The sequence below is a fragment of the Panicum virgatum genome, chromosome 5N (assembly GCF_016808335.1).
Source record: "Panicum virgatum strain AP13 chromosome 5N, P.virgatum_v5, whole genome shotgun sequence".
NCBI lineage: Eukaryota > Viridiplantae > Streptophyta > Magnoliopsida > Poales > Poaceae > Panicum > Panicum virgatum.
In genome coordinates this window covers 68,553,477-68,568,074 of record NC_053149.1, presented here as the reverse complement: position 1 = coordinate 68,568,074, position 14,598 = coordinate 68,553,477, and the positions used below count along the sequence as shown (strand labels likewise).

The 14,598-nt window shown below is 51.5% G+C and overlaps 2 protein-coding genes across 2 annotated transcripts; both read right to left on the bottom strand.

Moving 5' to 3' along the window:
- Positions 1 to 1,315: 1,315 nt before the first annotated feature.
- On the bottom strand, positions 1,316 to 3,551 carry LOC120675102 (uncharacterized protein At4g15970-like). Its single transcript, XM_039956192.1, has 4 exons — positions 3,365 to 3,551; positions 2,674 to 2,930; positions 2,128 to 2,505; positions 1,316 to 1,846 (listed from the first exon to the last, which is right to left on the bottom strand). Exons 1-4 carry the CDS (start codon positions 3,549 to 3,551, stop codon positions 1,316 to 1,318), a joined length of 1,353 nt encoding a protein of 450 aa, XP_039812126.1.
- Positions 3,552 to 3,658: 107 nt separating this feature from the next.
- LOC120676655 (uncharacterized protein At1g28695-like) lies at positions 3,659 to 5,534 on the bottom strand. Its single transcript, XM_039957973.1, has 3 exons — positions 5,198 to 5,534; positions 4,729 to 5,106; positions 3,659 to 4,458 (listed from the first exon to the last, which is right to left on the bottom strand). Exons 1-3 carry the CDS (start codon positions 5,414 to 5,416, stop codon positions 3,973 to 3,975), a joined length of 1,083 nt encoding a protein of 360 aa, XP_039813907.1. The 5' UTR covers positions 5,417 to 5,534; the 3' UTR covers positions 3,659 to 3,972.
- Between the last annotated feature and the right edge of the window lie 9,064 nt (positions 5,535 to 14,598).

Below are 14,598 nucleotides of genomic sequence, written 5' to 3'. Positions count from 1 at the left end.
GACTTGCTCAGATCCACCGGCGCGGGTGCAGTCACAATGAAGGTCGGAGTAACATCCTCGGGCACGCAGATCGGGGAGCAATCCCCAGCAAGGGCCATGCCAGGGCCGTAGGCGCCATTTTCATCATCAATACTTCCCCAATCTAGGGGCTCCGGGCTCAGATCCGTATCCGAGGTCTCGATATCGGTGGAAATCTGCTGGATCTGAGGAGGATCGAGCTGGGTTGACAGGGGGGTCGCAGGGCGGCAGGACGCCGGCGCCGACGGGGTGGCCGCTCGTGCCGGAGTGGCGGTCGAGCGGGCTGGGGAGGGGGTGGTGAGAGCCTCCGTAGTAGGGGTTGGGGAGGTGGCAGGGGCCGGCAAAGCCGCCGGCGGCCGGCGGACGGGCGCTCCGGCGTGTGGGCGGGCTGGGGGTGCGTTCGCACTCCATCCTCTTATTCACTGAAGTTCTCAAGATCGTTAACTGAATTGTTGAGAGTAGTAAATTAGACTTTTGCAATCCGCGGAAAAAGACTTGCGTGACAACAAAAACAAAATCCATGCAAAGTGTAAGAACAAGCAAGGTGCATGTCACGATACATACGACGCGCATCCAAATAAAAGATTGCACGCACCGGCATGTGCATGCCTCATGGAGTACACTATATACATCAGGTGTGAATCGCGAGATGCTGGACAGCCCCTCGCCGAGGCGGTCGGACGCGAGCAAGAAGAGGAGGGCCGTGGGCAGCGCCGCGCCGAGGAGGAAGCTCGCCGCGTGGGCGCCCGCCTCCTTGCTCCCAAACCCCAGCAGTCCCATGTCTCGACTCTCCACGCGAGCAGAGCCGCAAATGGGCGAGCGAGGTGGCCGATCGATCGGCAAGCGAACACAAAAGTATTTGTATATACATGTCCCCCGGCTACTATTCCATCCATCCATTTCTACAAACGTGGGCTCGTTTTCAAAGAAGCAACGTGCGATCAGGCAGCCAGCCAGTAGGCAGTGCTCCGCCCCGCCCCGCCACGCCACGGTTTTGACGCGCGCGAGGCAGCCAGCGGCGTACGTCCGCGGGCGGTCGGTTTCCTCATGTCCAGCGTGAGAAGACTGGACTGGACGGGCCGTGGGGCGGCGGCGCTGGTGGTTATTCGATCAGGTACGAGGTACCCAGCCGGATTTGGTCCGTGCGATCTTGTACGTTTCAGCTGGAGCTTCTGCTTTGGACTATCTTGCAACTAGATATTACGGGAGCTTCTCAAACAACGAGAGAAAAGTCTCAGCTTTTGATGTACTCCATATACCGGGTTAACATTTACCATATCGTGTTACGTACGGTTTGCTAGTTTTTGATCGGCGCCGGCCGGGCCGGTTTGGCGCGCCGCGCCGCCCTACACCGCGTCGGGTACGGCCAGCTGGCCTTGCCGGCCTCCTTCTCCGCCGGCGGCAGGGCCGTGTAGTTCTTCCAGGCCGCGACCACGCCCCTGAGCTCGCGCACCTTGTTGTCCAGCCCGATGCAGCAGTTGGCGTGCATCGTGCAGACCCCGCCGTCGATCCCGTCGCGGAACTCGCAGAAGGTGCCGAAGAGCGCCGTGTCGAGGAAGGCGATCCGGACGCCCAGCTTGCCCGCCAGCTCGCGCTTGATGTTGTCGAAGATCTTCTGGTCGTGGTGCGGCGGGAACCGCGGCCGCGCAGCCCGCCAGTACCGCACCATCGCCACCGTCCGCTCCGTCGACTTGACGTAGTGGAAGCCGGTGTTGGGCGAGTTCTTCAGGGACTCGGGCTCGCCGGAGAAACGGTCGCACGACATGGTCACGTCGGCGTACTGGTTGATGTGCCGGAACGGGTCGCGCAACCACATCACGTCCACGTCCTGCTTGCATTGCAAGTGATCGTTCCATTATTATCGATCAGCTCAATAATTCAGAGCTACCTCTGGGTTTGATCTATTCGTTTCGTGAAATAAACCAATCAATTACGTACAGGTGCAAATTAGTGATTCTTATTAGATGCATCTCTAATTCTCTTTATTTCATAATTTTATTCTATTTTTAAAATTTAATTTAATTTTAAGAAAGTACTACAAGATTTTAAACTAAAAAAAAGTTGAAGGTACATCTAAAATCACCAATTAACACCTCTACAATTACGTACCGTGAAGAGGTAGTTGTAGCCGAGCTCGAGCACGCGCTGCTGGAGCGAGAGCTTGGTCCAGACGAGCTCCAGGTAGCCCTTGCTGAGGAAGCGGTTGGCGGCGCTGACGTTGGCCGACCTGACCTCGAGGAGGTAGCAGTGCGGGTGCACGGCCCTGCAGCGGTCGAACCCGCCGGCGTCGACGGCGACGATGAGGGTGTGGTTGAGCAGGTGCTCGATGCCCTCGCCGTTCCGGAAGCTCGCGCGGAAGAGGTCCAGCAGCGACCCCGGCGCCGCCCACGCCTCGTTGACCGACGTCACGATCACCGTCCGGTCGGCCGTGGCCACCCTCGGCAGCAGCTCGGCCAGCCCGGGAAACCTGTCGACGTCCTGCTCCTCCTGCAGCAGAAACATGGCCCAGACTTACGTACGTCAGCCCGTCACCAGGAAGCCCAGGATGTGTGTGGGCTCACTGGGCCGAGTCCTGCACAGAAGCGCTGCGGCCCATGGAAATAGCATATAGATCGCGTTGCGACTTTGTGAAAAATATTACGAAGCCTAACTAACCTCGTCGTCTCCGGCAGGTGCCGAGAGATTTGCCTGTCGAGCGGGGCAGTTCAACAGATACCCATTCCCGATGCTCGATATGCTTGTCAAGCGCTCGCCGACCCTGTCGGAGGCGAGGAAGAAGAGCAGGGCGGTGGGGAGGAGAGCCCCGAGCAGGAAAGAACCGGAATGGCGGCCGAGCCCGCTCCGCTTGCTCATGCTGCCCATCTGCGTGCGCTCCCGGTGAGGAAGGCAGATCGAGAGGACGGAGACGATGACTAGATGGGCGAAACTGAATGCATATGCTCGCATATTAGTAGGCCCGTCGCGCAGCTGCCCAAAGATGGCAGCAGGGGTTCCCAAACGCCGCCGACCAGCAGGCGTTTCCACGTGCACTCCACCATGATGTGCGTCGATGCAAACTAAAGCTCGCTCGCCTTTGAGTACGCCTTTCTTTCCTTCAGGTGATGGAACTGTACTCGCAATCTGAGCCTGCTTTGAGTGTTGTTCGGGTTACATGCATGGTTTTGTGATGAATCGTTTGATGGTTTAGGCTGGATCTGAAAGTATTTTATTTGTCTCATTGACGACGTATCTGGAATCTGGCTCAAGTTTCTAAGTTGGACCTTCGCCCCTGAAACAAAGATGCGTAAGATCACTGTAGATTTGGTGATGCTTCAGATTATATTCATGAATCAACAGCGTTACTTACTTTTCCACAAGAATGTAACGTCGCAGCGCAGCATGAACCGCTCGTGGTTCGGCGGGAACTGCGCCACCGCCGCACCGGCTCCACGGCCCGCCTCGTCGCCTTGACGTAGGGCAACGCCGTGTTGGGCCAATTGTACCCCCAGGTTGTCGACGTCGCCGGCGGATAACACCTCGCTCCACGTCGTCATGTCCGCGAACACGCTCATGTTTTTAGGCTGGTTATTTCCTAAAGCTGGATATTTGGAACTTGTTTCGGGCCTGCTAGTTAAGCCAGTCTTAGTGAGAAATGTCATCATACAGTGACCAAAACTGTATACTAGCTAACCGAACTATAGAAAGTATCAGGTGACGACACTTCTCTCATATCCTATAACACTTCCTTTCTCTCTTTTCTACCATATGAGCAATTTAATACTCATGATACTTCCATGATACTCCCACTAAGAGTATGCGAAATCGTGCAAATTAAACTATCTCATTTCCCCGATTTTATACAAACAATCATAAAAATTACAATAAACTTATGTCACCATCCACGCTGCGCAATCGTCACACGCGCACGCGTCGCCGGGTGGCCTTCTCATCGCCGCGAACCCCTGCTCGATATGATCAGTGGATGCAAATGCCGGGCACCTTCCAGCGCACCGGGCCCCGGCTGCGCTCCCCTTCGTCCATGCTCCGGTACGCGCGCCACTCCCGCAGCAGGTTGCCGAGGTCGTGGAGCTTGGCGCCGAGCCCGACGCAGCAGTTGGCGTGCATGGTGTAGAGCGTGTTGAAGTCGCGGGTGTTGTTGCAGAACCCGGCGTTGTGGTCCGTGTCCAGGAACTGGATGCGCAGGCCCCGCGTGGACACCAGCTCCACCTTGATCTCGTTCAGCACCTGCTGCTCGTGCTTCCCCGGGAACGACTCGCGCGCCCGCCGCCACGCCTCGAACGCGCCCACCGTGCGCCGGCTCGACTTGGCGTACAGGAACCCCGTGTTCGGGAGGTTCATCGGGCTGTACGGGTCGCCGAAGAAGAAGTCCGACGAGGTCACCATGTGCGCCGCCACCGACATCCGCTCGAACGGGTTGCGGAACCATAGAATGTCCACGTCCTGCACCAGCAATTTGATTTCACTACACCGTAAGCTAATGCGAGAAGTTCATGTAATGCGAGAAGTTCATGAATGAACAGTTCAGTTTTTTTTAAATTGTTGGAAAATATCCACGTTCTAGACATTTCAGTCTTTTGAGGAAGGTAATTACGAGGTAACATCTGAAGGGTAATTTTGTAAATGTGCGCACATTGGATTGGACCAACTGTTCCTTTGGTCTGTTCCGAGAACTACTATTCCAACCAAGTCCAACTGCGGCTGCGTACGTACCGTGAAGAGGAAGTTGTATCCGAGCTCGAGGATCCTCTGCTGCAGCCGGACCTTGCTCCACACCAGGTCGATGTAGTCCTTGCTCATGAACACCTTCTCGTCGGAGAGGTTGCGGCCGGTGGCCGCGGGGAGGAGGTAGCAGTGCGGGTGCACGGCGCGGCACCGCTCGAGGGCGCCGCCGTCGAGCGCCACCACGAGGAGGTGGTTCGCGAAGTGCGAGATGCGCTCGCCCGTGCGGAAGCTCTCGAGGAAGAGGTCCAGCAGCGAGTCCGCCGCCGCCCACGCCTCGTTCACCGACGTCATGATCACCGTCCGGTCCTCGTCCGCGACGGCGCGCAGAAGCCGCTCCAGCTCGTCCTGCTCCGGCGCAGGCGATCCCTGGATGAGGCAAAAAAAAGGGGGAAAATCAGCTGCCAAGACAGATATAATCAACAAAAGCTGCTGCCTTTGCGACCAGAAAAAAAGTAACCTTTGCTTCGGCGTGAGCAGGAGCAGCAGGTTCTCCTGCCGGGCTCGCCTCCTGGGCGGAAGCGGCATCAAGCGCCGTGGTTCCATTGGCCCAGCTCGATATCCCCGTGAAACGCGCGCCGCTACTCGCCGACGTCAGGAAGAAGAGCAGGACGGCGGCGGCGGACGCCCCGAGGATGAAGGACACGAGCTGGTGAAGCGCGTTCTGCTGGCTCCACATCGCAACCCGCGAACGGCCAACGCCACCGAGAGAAGCCAAGAACAGAGAAGGGGTACAGAGGAGTGCCGTAGAGGGGAAACTGCCTGCTCAACTCTTTGGTTCGTTTTCCTTCCCCCCCTTTAAAAAATCCTACGAGAGAAACTTAACAATTTGGTGCGTTAGGGTGTTGATCTTGTCAAGGAGGGTGACATTAGCCAATGAGACCGATTCAGTGGTGTTACAAACAGCGTAGGATATTGGTGTATGGTTATGTCTCACTGTCTTTACATGTGCATTTCTAATGCTCATGTGGAGGGTCAAACTTCTCGGCCTTGATTATGGAAATGTCCTGTGCTTCTTCAGTAATCTGAGTCTGCAACCTATTGGTCCATGTGCATCAGATTCAGAAACTTCCTACTGGATATATATTGTACTACGTCGCTACCAACCATCATTCTTTTATTAAATGGCAAATTTTGCAGCGTGATGTGCTGTACATTCTCAGAGGTGGCGGTATTTTTTTACGTGGGCTCATACTAAAGATTTTATGCATGAGTAATCACTGCTTTTCCTTTCTTTTTAACCATGCATGTAGGTTAATCTCGTTCTGCCCGTTGGACACCTCAGCAGCCTGCACTACTAAACACCTACAACCTTCTATCGCCTGTTCTGCTGTTCTTAAGTACAGTAATTTATTAATTTGTTCAAAGCTTCACGCTACTACCTTGTTCTAAAAATACGTTAATTAATGAACTATGATCATCTTCGGTTGCTTTCATACGATTTCGCGTGGCCCTTGCTGAGCGAAGCCCGGATAACGCAAAATAAAGATGATCTAACTGGGGGTGACGGGTCGAGCTGGTTTGTTGTTCCAGCTGAATTATTGCTTGGTCTTGTCATCTTGTCAAACTCGGATGGCACCGTGCGTTGACGAAATGTTGGTGACCTACTACTGAATACTGATACCTTCCGGCTCCGGAGCAGTCAGTCTCCTTTTTTCCACCTCGCGGATCAATGACCTTTGCGGAAAGTAGTGGTAAACAAAAAGTCGCGATTGACTGGTTCCGGAAGGTTAAAAAGCAGGGTATATGTTGTGGCTTGTTTATTCATCGAGAGCATTTCGTGACGTCACCTTTGGTTGAAGAAGAACGAAGACAGAGATTCCCGGAGCCCAACCAAAGTCTGGCCCACGGAAGGCTCGGCCCGTTTCACCGCGTGGTCAATTTATACGGTCCGCAAAGTCACAACGTGACGACTTTTTTTTTTAGCACATCACAAGAGCTTTAATAATCAAGAGGGGTTACAATGTTCTTGATAGCTTCCTCTAGCCTAGTCGGGAAGCAGTCCGACCAAAAGAACTCAGGATTTGACTCCGTGGGCAAGCTTGCACATACATGAGCCGCCACGTTGCCTTCCCTGTTTACATGCAAGAGTTTGAAACCGCTGAAACCCCTACCTAGCTCTCGGATCTCCTGCCAGAGTCCTGAAATGACGCTGCGACCGCCGTCTTCAGAACATAGCAGATTTACCAACACCAAGTTATCTACCTCCAGGATAACATTTGCATGTCCTTGCTCTCCAGCTAGCTGCAAGCCATCTCGTGCTGCCAATGCTTCCCCAGTCAGAGCGTCAGGGATATGCGAGTATAAATGAGCTGCTGCTGAAAGAAGGCGACCATCCGAGTCTCTGATCACAACGCCCCCTGCCCCGGTCGCGGAAGATACATGGAAGGCCGAATCAGTGTTCACCTTGATCTAATTCTCCTGCGGTTTGGCCCAGCGGCCCGACACCCTTGTCGGTTTAACTGCCGGAACTTCAAGGCACAGGAGGTCCTCCACCATGGAAGCCACATGTCTTACTGTCGCACCCAGACTCCAGCGTGTTCTCCCATGACGCCGTGCATTCCGTCCTGTCCAGAGAGACCAAACTCCACAAATAATGAGAGCAGCATCCTTTTGCACACATATATCAGATGCCAACAGGTCCCTAGTCCATGTCGCTGGATGAAGTGGAGGTAACTTACATCCAGTAATTTCCTTCACAGCTTTCCAGAATTGCACCGCATAAGAACATTGCAATGCAATATGGTACAGAGTCTCACCCGGTTCTCCACAGGTTTCGCAATGATCTTCGCCGGCAACATGTCTCCTTTTTAGTTCACCCTTGGTAGGAATGTAGCCATGTACTGCCCTCCACCAAAACACCCTAACTTTTGGCGGGATTTTCAAACCCCACAGCTTCTTCCACCACCGCGCATCATCTGATGAGCCGGCGCTGGCGGTTGCATATGATTCTGTTGTTTCCTGTTCCTTTTTCAGTGCTCGGTAGCAGGAACGAACAGAATAAACTCACGTTCTTTCAAAAGCCCAAGCATCCACGTCCTCAAGCATCCTGGCCCCCGGCTTGATCTTTAGTATCTCCAGCGCATCTCTATAAATGAAGGAGGAGCGGACCAGCTGCTCATCCCACTCCCTAGTACCCGGTCTGAACAGGTCTTGCACACGTTCAACAGAGACCGACTCCAACCTAATTGTAGGTTTGAAAGAATCCAACCCCACAATCCAGTTATCTGTCCAGATATTAACTGTGTCCCCCGGTCCAATCCGCTTGATCATGCCTAATTTCAGAGCTTCTCTCCCAAATAAAATCGCTTTCCATGTTTCCGAGCATTTCCTCTTCCTGGTTGCTGTCAAAAACTCACCATTCGGGTAGTACTTTCCTTTTATTACCCTTGCACAGAGCGAATCAGGACGAGTCATGAGTCTCCATCCTTGTTTACCGAGCATAGCCTTGTTGAAAAGAGTTAAATCCCGAAATCCCATTCCTCCATCAGCCTTTGGACATGATAACTTAGACTATTTCTGCCAATGAATCTTATGATTGTCTACTGAACTCCCCCACCAATAGTTTGAAATGTAAGTTCTCATCTTTTGACAAACATTGGCAGGCAACTTGAAACAACTCATGGGGTAAGTAGGCACTGATTGGGCATTTGCTTTGATCAAAACCTCCCTGCCTGCACAGCTCAAGAAATTAACGTGACGACTCGCGCGCATGCTATGCTAGTGATCGGCAATGTCCGTTGACGTCATGACGCTGCATTGTTGCCAGTCCATCTCACGCATATTTCGCACCAATGAAAGAACACGAAATTACAGTGTCTTTTCGAGTAGTTGACATTTCAGGGCGTGTTTAGATCCAAAATCCAAAATTTTTATAAATCGTCTGCATAGTGTATTAAATATAGTTGAAAAATAAATCGCATTACACAAATAACAAATAGACTACACAAATAGATTGTAAATCACGAAATGAATCTAATGATCCTAATTAGGGCGTGATCAGACACTAAATTTCTACAGTAAATTTACAGTAAACATGTGCTAATGATAGATTAATTAGACTCATTAGATTTGTCTCGTAGTTTACAGACGAGATCTATAATTAGTTTTATGATTAATTTACATTTAATACTTCAAATGTTGAAAGATTCCCTTCCAAAATCCAAAAATCCAAAATTCAAAATGAACTAAACACACCCTCAACCCTTTTTTGAAGAATACGCAGGAGCTGCGTATCATTGCATTAAGAAGAAACAGATTGTTCATAGTTTACAACGCGGACCAAAAAGAGCGCGCACACACCTCAACCGAACTTTAAAGCACTATACAGTCCTAATAAACAATCGAAGAACACCCGGTCGAGCCCAACCAACTAGCTAGAGGTGACACTTCCCCTAACGACGACCGAAGAGGTCAGCCAATTCCAGCTAAGTTTCATCGCACCGGCCTGAATCCAATTGCCTCCCTCGGCTATGATGTCGGACAACTAACAATTTGGAGTCCGCTCAACATTGTTAAACACCTCTTTCCACCCCATCCAAGAGACGAGTATCACGGCTGTATCTAGTCCCTTCTTCTATTATTTGGACAGGTCTTAACGCAAAGTAAGCCACCACTCCAGGAAGCTTAAATCTGCAGTAGGCGGAGGGCTTTGCATTGGTAACCAAGCAAGTGAACAGGGAGTGCCAAACCTGCTTAGTGAAGCTGCAAGTGTAGAGGAGATGATCAGCTATCTCAACCTCATGGTCACACAATCGACAGTCTGTATCCGTAGTTAGCCCACGACGATGCTTACGGTCAGCTGTCCAAAATACAACCTTTGACTGCCAACCAAGTAAAAAATTTAACATTCAGGGCGCCCAACCATTCCAAATTAGTCTTGCTCCCTTGAACCGAGTGCTCCCATGGAAGAATGCCAGGTAAGCTGACCTAGCCGATTGAACCAAGCTAGGAGCAAGAGCAATGAACAACTGATCGAAGAAGATAGCGTTGCTTGTTTGTTCCGTCCCAGGTGGCATTCATCAGCAGAAAATAAAGAGTATCATTAGCTGACGACCAGTTAATCCTCAGGTTTCTCGCAAGCAGCTGTTGCTTTCGTTAGCGTGAGCAAGTAAAACGGAGTTTTTTTATTTTTATATTATTTATTTTTCGATTTTTCAAAAATATATACCTGAATTTTTTTTTGCAGATCTGGCCTCCTGTCGCCAGTTCAACTGGCGGTAAGGGCATACCGCCGGATGAACCGGCGATAGGGGGTACTGTAGCGATATTATCGCCAATTCATCCGGCGGAATTTCTTTTGACCTAGGCAACTCACTTTCAAAAAATCATAACTAATTTATATAAACTTGGATAGAGATAAACTTTATATGAAAATTGTAGATCTCGACGAGATCTACAACTTTTTAGTTCAAACTTTTTTCATTTGGAGCAATCTTAGTGCTCAAATAATCGACACAAATTTCAGATCTGAAATTTAAATTTTGGTCTGAACACTAGACAACACACCTTCAAAAAATCATAATTAATTTATATGAACTCGTATGGAGATAAACTTTATATAAAAATTATAGAACTCAACAATATCTACAACTTTGTAGTTCAAAATTATTTCATTCGAAGCCACCTTGGTGCTCAATTAATTGTCACAAGCTTTAGATCCAAAATTAAATTTTAAATCTGGAGCATTTATCGATTATTTGAGCATCAAGATGGCTCCATGTGACATCCCGAAAATCTACCAAAATAAATCATGCGCTAAAAATAGTTTTCGAAATTCTTTTCATTGTTGAGCTCAGACCTTTTCCGCCTGATCTCCCGATCTCCCGAAAAACCGGTCCCGACATCCGATTCCATCACTGTCCCATCTCCCTTTTCTCCCTCGTCCTGCGCGTCACGCCCGACCAGCGCTCGTGCGCGTCCGGCCATGGTCGCCGCCACGATTCCCGCCATATCTCTCTCTCTCTCTTCTTTTTCCCCATTTTTTTCTTTTTCTCCATTTTTCTTTTCCCTCCCTCTCTCTCTCCTTCCTCCCTCTCCTCCCTGCCGCGCGCTCCCGAGCGCCGCTCGGCCCACGCACGCTCAGCCCCCGGCTCCCCGACCTCGCCGTCCTGCACGCTGTCGAAGCAGCTCGCCGCCACCTTCCCCTCCACGCGCCCCACGCGCTGCACGCGTGCGCCCACGCGCACCACGCCGCCGCCCTGAGCTCGCCGCGCCGCCCGGCACAGCGCCCCCGCCTCGCCGCCCGGGCCACACTGCTCTCGATCAGTGCCCGGCATTGCTCAGCCGCGCCGGCCCCTCCTCCACGTGCTCGCCGATGACCTCGACGCTCGTGCACTTGCGCTGCCGAGGACAGAGCCGAGTACGGCGCCCCGCCTCGCCGCCGAGCCGCACTGCTCGCGCACAGCGGTCGGCCCTCCCCCACATGCGCCTGCCCGAGCCGTCTTGTCGTCCTGAGCCGGCCTCGCCGCCCGCGCACCGCTCCGCGACGCTCGCAAGCGGCCAAACGCCATTAATGGCGCCCGTGAAGCTCGCCAGTCGACCACATCGCGGCCACCGCCCCACGGCTCTCCCCAACGCCTTACTCGGCCTATAAAGAGGCCCCCGCGCCGCTTCCCCAGCTCCACAACCACCCCCACAGCCGAGCGCCCTCCTCCTCTGCGCAGTAGCACCACCGCCGTGAGCCTGCTCCGCCACCGCGCCTGCTTCCCGTGGCCGGCCCGCTCCGCCGCCTCCCTGCTCGAGCCAAGGGCCGAGGTAGGTGCCTGGGCCCTCCCACTCCCTTTTCCCCATGAGCACTCGCCCCTGGCCACCCCTACTCACGCTGCCCATGGCCGCCGCCCGCCGCCGCGGCCATGGCCGTCGCACCCCTCCCCGCGGGCCCCCTTTCCCGAAATTGAGGAAGGGGATCGAACCCTCACGTTCCCCTGGCCCTTTTCCCATTTTTCCCGGCCGCCGCCGTGGCCTAGGACGACGGCGCCCCAATCCCCCCCCCCCTCCTCTGTTCTCGGTGACTAGGGGAGGAAGAAAGGCAGTTTTGCCTTTAGGCCCCTTCTTTCTTTTCTTTTATGAACCCTTTCCACTTTAGATCTTTTTCAAAGAAGCCCCCTATTCTCCCTTATTACGGATCAGCCCCTCCACAATAAAGAAAATAATTATGTTTAGATCCTTACTCTTTCTAAGAATGACCCTGATATTTTCTAAAAATTACAATCAAGCCCTTGCCCTCTCAAAAATATTTACCAATAAGCCCCTGATCCCGGTTTAACCCTTAAACCTCTCTGTAACCTATCATTTCATGCGCCAAACCATCTCCGATCGACCTGAAACTTTATCACGCCAATCCTAACATAGTTTTGGCTATGCCATTAGGGAACCGCCCAAAAATATTACTCCTATCTCCATATCTTAATTGTTTCCAAATCGAGCTCAGCGATGAAACTTTTATTTCTTTTTCTTGATTGTGTGCTTGTTTGTTTGCGACGTAGATCACGCTGTGAACGAGGGAGAACCCATTGACGAGCAGTACTGCAAGCAAGTGAACGAGGACCAGTTCTGTGACCCCGAACCCGAAGGACAGTACCGCGATCAGGACTTCCCGGAAGGCTTTGAAGACGACAAGTTCAATTCCGCCCTTTGATGCATATTTTGTCCTAGTTTTTATAAACACAACCTATTGGCCTATTTTATAAAATTGCATATGTTTTGCCTGCTGAAAATATGGTTGGATAGCCACCCCTTGATTTGTTATAACCATTCCTTGACCACCTAGATTAATGTCTGAATGTGATTTGTTTGGACGTTAATCGCTGCTAGAACGCTTAGGACCTTATACACGGTATAACTTGTTTTATAAAGAAAATGCGTGAGAATGTGTGGGAAGGGAAAGCGTGGAATTTTTCGAAAAATAAGTTTAGACAGGATGGATGGCACTTCTGTGTGAATTGCCAAATGGTGTGCCCGTGCCTGTGTGGTTGAGCAAGGAAGGGAGATATCCATCTTGTCACAACTAAGGACCGAGTTACGGTGTGGTGGTCACATAACTAGTGTTTCTTCTGGGAATGGACGGGTTGGTGTGAGTGGTTTTGGAAAAGTGTCCGGCAGTTGTGTCGTGTGCTATGGCAGATGAGGAGTCCGGTAGCAGCTTAAAACTTGGATCCTATGTGGGTCAACACTATGTGTTACCTGGTACAAGAAAAACTTGCTTTGAAAATCCTTTCTTTCAAATAAACCCCTGCATAAAAATTTGCTTTCCGCAAATTAAACCCTAACCTTATCCTTGATTTACCATGTGCATTATATTATGTTTATACCCCTCCGTCGGTGTGGTTGGACTTGCTGAGTATTTTTGTACTCACCCCATTCTTAAATTTTTACAGAGAAAGGTCCAGACTTCGCTCCCGAAGACGTTGAGTAGAGGTCCCGTCCTGCACCCAACCTTGCCTGTGGATAGGGTCACCCACAGGAAGTTCCGTATGGTGCAAGACTCTGATGACCCCCTCTTCGTAGTTAATATCGTTGTGTGGGTGTTAGTTGTTATCCTCGCGATAGTGGCGCTTCACTGCCCACTTCCGCATAGAGTTGTACGGTGATGTACTATCTGATATAATAAAGTATTATCAGCCTCCTGGGACTGATATTGTATCACTTTCAAGTCTTCTCTTATGAGGGGACGTTTCAGGTGGTATCAGAGCCGTAGGTTGGCCGTAGGACATGACCCTAGGACTGAGACCCCGTTTTCTAGTCTTTCCACATTAGGGCTTTTCCTTTCTTAATCCTTCTTTCACACAACCACTCACAGCTGATTCTTGTCCTGTTCCAGATGGCTGACAATGGATGGAGTGGCAAAATCTGCCACGCAGAGCCCGGCCTTCCTAAGATATTGATACTCAGCCTGGAATGCGTTGGAGTTGTGGACCCACCAGAATATGTCTAACGGGAGTACGACTCCAGGGGCACTCTTCGATTCGACCTGATGATCTTCGTGGGAAAGAGCACCCGCTACCCTGACGTGGACCCCTGGTTCATCTCCACCACTGGCTTTCGCTTCCCAGACACCTACCAAAAAGCCGCCCGTAAAGCCCTGTGACGTCTGCGTGTGGTTTACAAGCATCATCTTTAGCGGACTCCTATGGGATTTTTTCCGCCTGCTGAAGGAAGAGGACGCTCATGGATTGCCTGGATGAGAGTACTTGGGAGAGAAGAAGAAGACCTAGAAGATACGGTCTCCCACCTATCCATCTACCTCACCGGCCTGAATGAGCTCTACCACGAACAGGCGGCGCAACTGAAGCACCAAATCCACAGGACAAGAGCCGTACAAGCCGAGTATTCCCTAGCCGCTCTCCAAGCCCAATGGCAAGAATACGAGGCTCGCATAGAAATAGGTGGGTGGATAGAAGAAGAACCCGAAGAAACCCATTGGGATAGGGGTACTCAGACTGAAGATGATGTGATGGAGCAGTGTCTTCCACCAAAGAAACGCCCTATCTAGACCGAAGAAGAGTCCCCATGATAGGAGTAGCACTCCGAGCTAGAACCCCTATCCTAATAATCGTGTATCCAGGAAATCTGTATCCCACCATGTTGTAATAATAAATACCATCTATCCCCTTTGTACCCAAATATTTGTGCAAAACTTGTTCACTTTATCTTTGTTTTCAGATGGCTGAGGAAGGATGGACCCAGGGCTTTTGCCAAGCTGCACCTAGCTTCCCCAGCCTCTTGATCAATGCCCTAGAAAGTCCTGGCATTACGAAACGCCCAAGGTACTACAACAGAGAGTACGAGCACCATGATACCCTCCGCTGCAGGGTGATCCTGGTCATCGCCAGAAGTGACCGCTACCCCGACATCCAGTCA

What these genes read in the sequence shown, in the direction of transcription:
- LOC120675102 (XM_039956192.1), bottom strand. Translation starts at nt 3,551, where the DNA reads ATGACGACGTGGAGCGAGGTGTTATCCGCCGGCGACGTCGACAACCTG. An exon ending in CGTTACATTCTTGTGGAAAA is followed by an intron (nt 2,931 to 3,364) that starts GTAAGTAACGCT and finishes TCGCCCATCTAG; the next exon opens with TCATCGTCTCCGTCCTCTCG. An exon ending in GCTACAACTACCTCTTCACG is followed by an intron (nt 1,847 to 2,127) that starts GTACGTAATTGT and finishes CAATGCAAGCAG; the next exon opens with GACGTGGACGTGATGTGGTT.
- LOC120676655 (XM_039957973.1), bottom strand. Translation starts at nt 5,416, where the DNA reads ATGTGGAGCCAGCAGAACGCGCTTCACCAGCTCGTGTCCTTCATCCTC. An exon ending in CTGCTCACGCCGAAGCAAAG is followed by an intron (nt 5,107 to 5,197) that starts GTTACTTTTTTT and finishes TGCCTCATCCAG; the next exon opens with GGATCGCCTGCGCCGGAGCA. An exon ending in GATACAACTTCCTCTTCACG is followed by an intron (nt 4,459 to 4,728) that starts GTACGTACGCAG and finishes TTGCTGGTGCAG; the next exon opens with GACGTGGACATTCTATGGTT.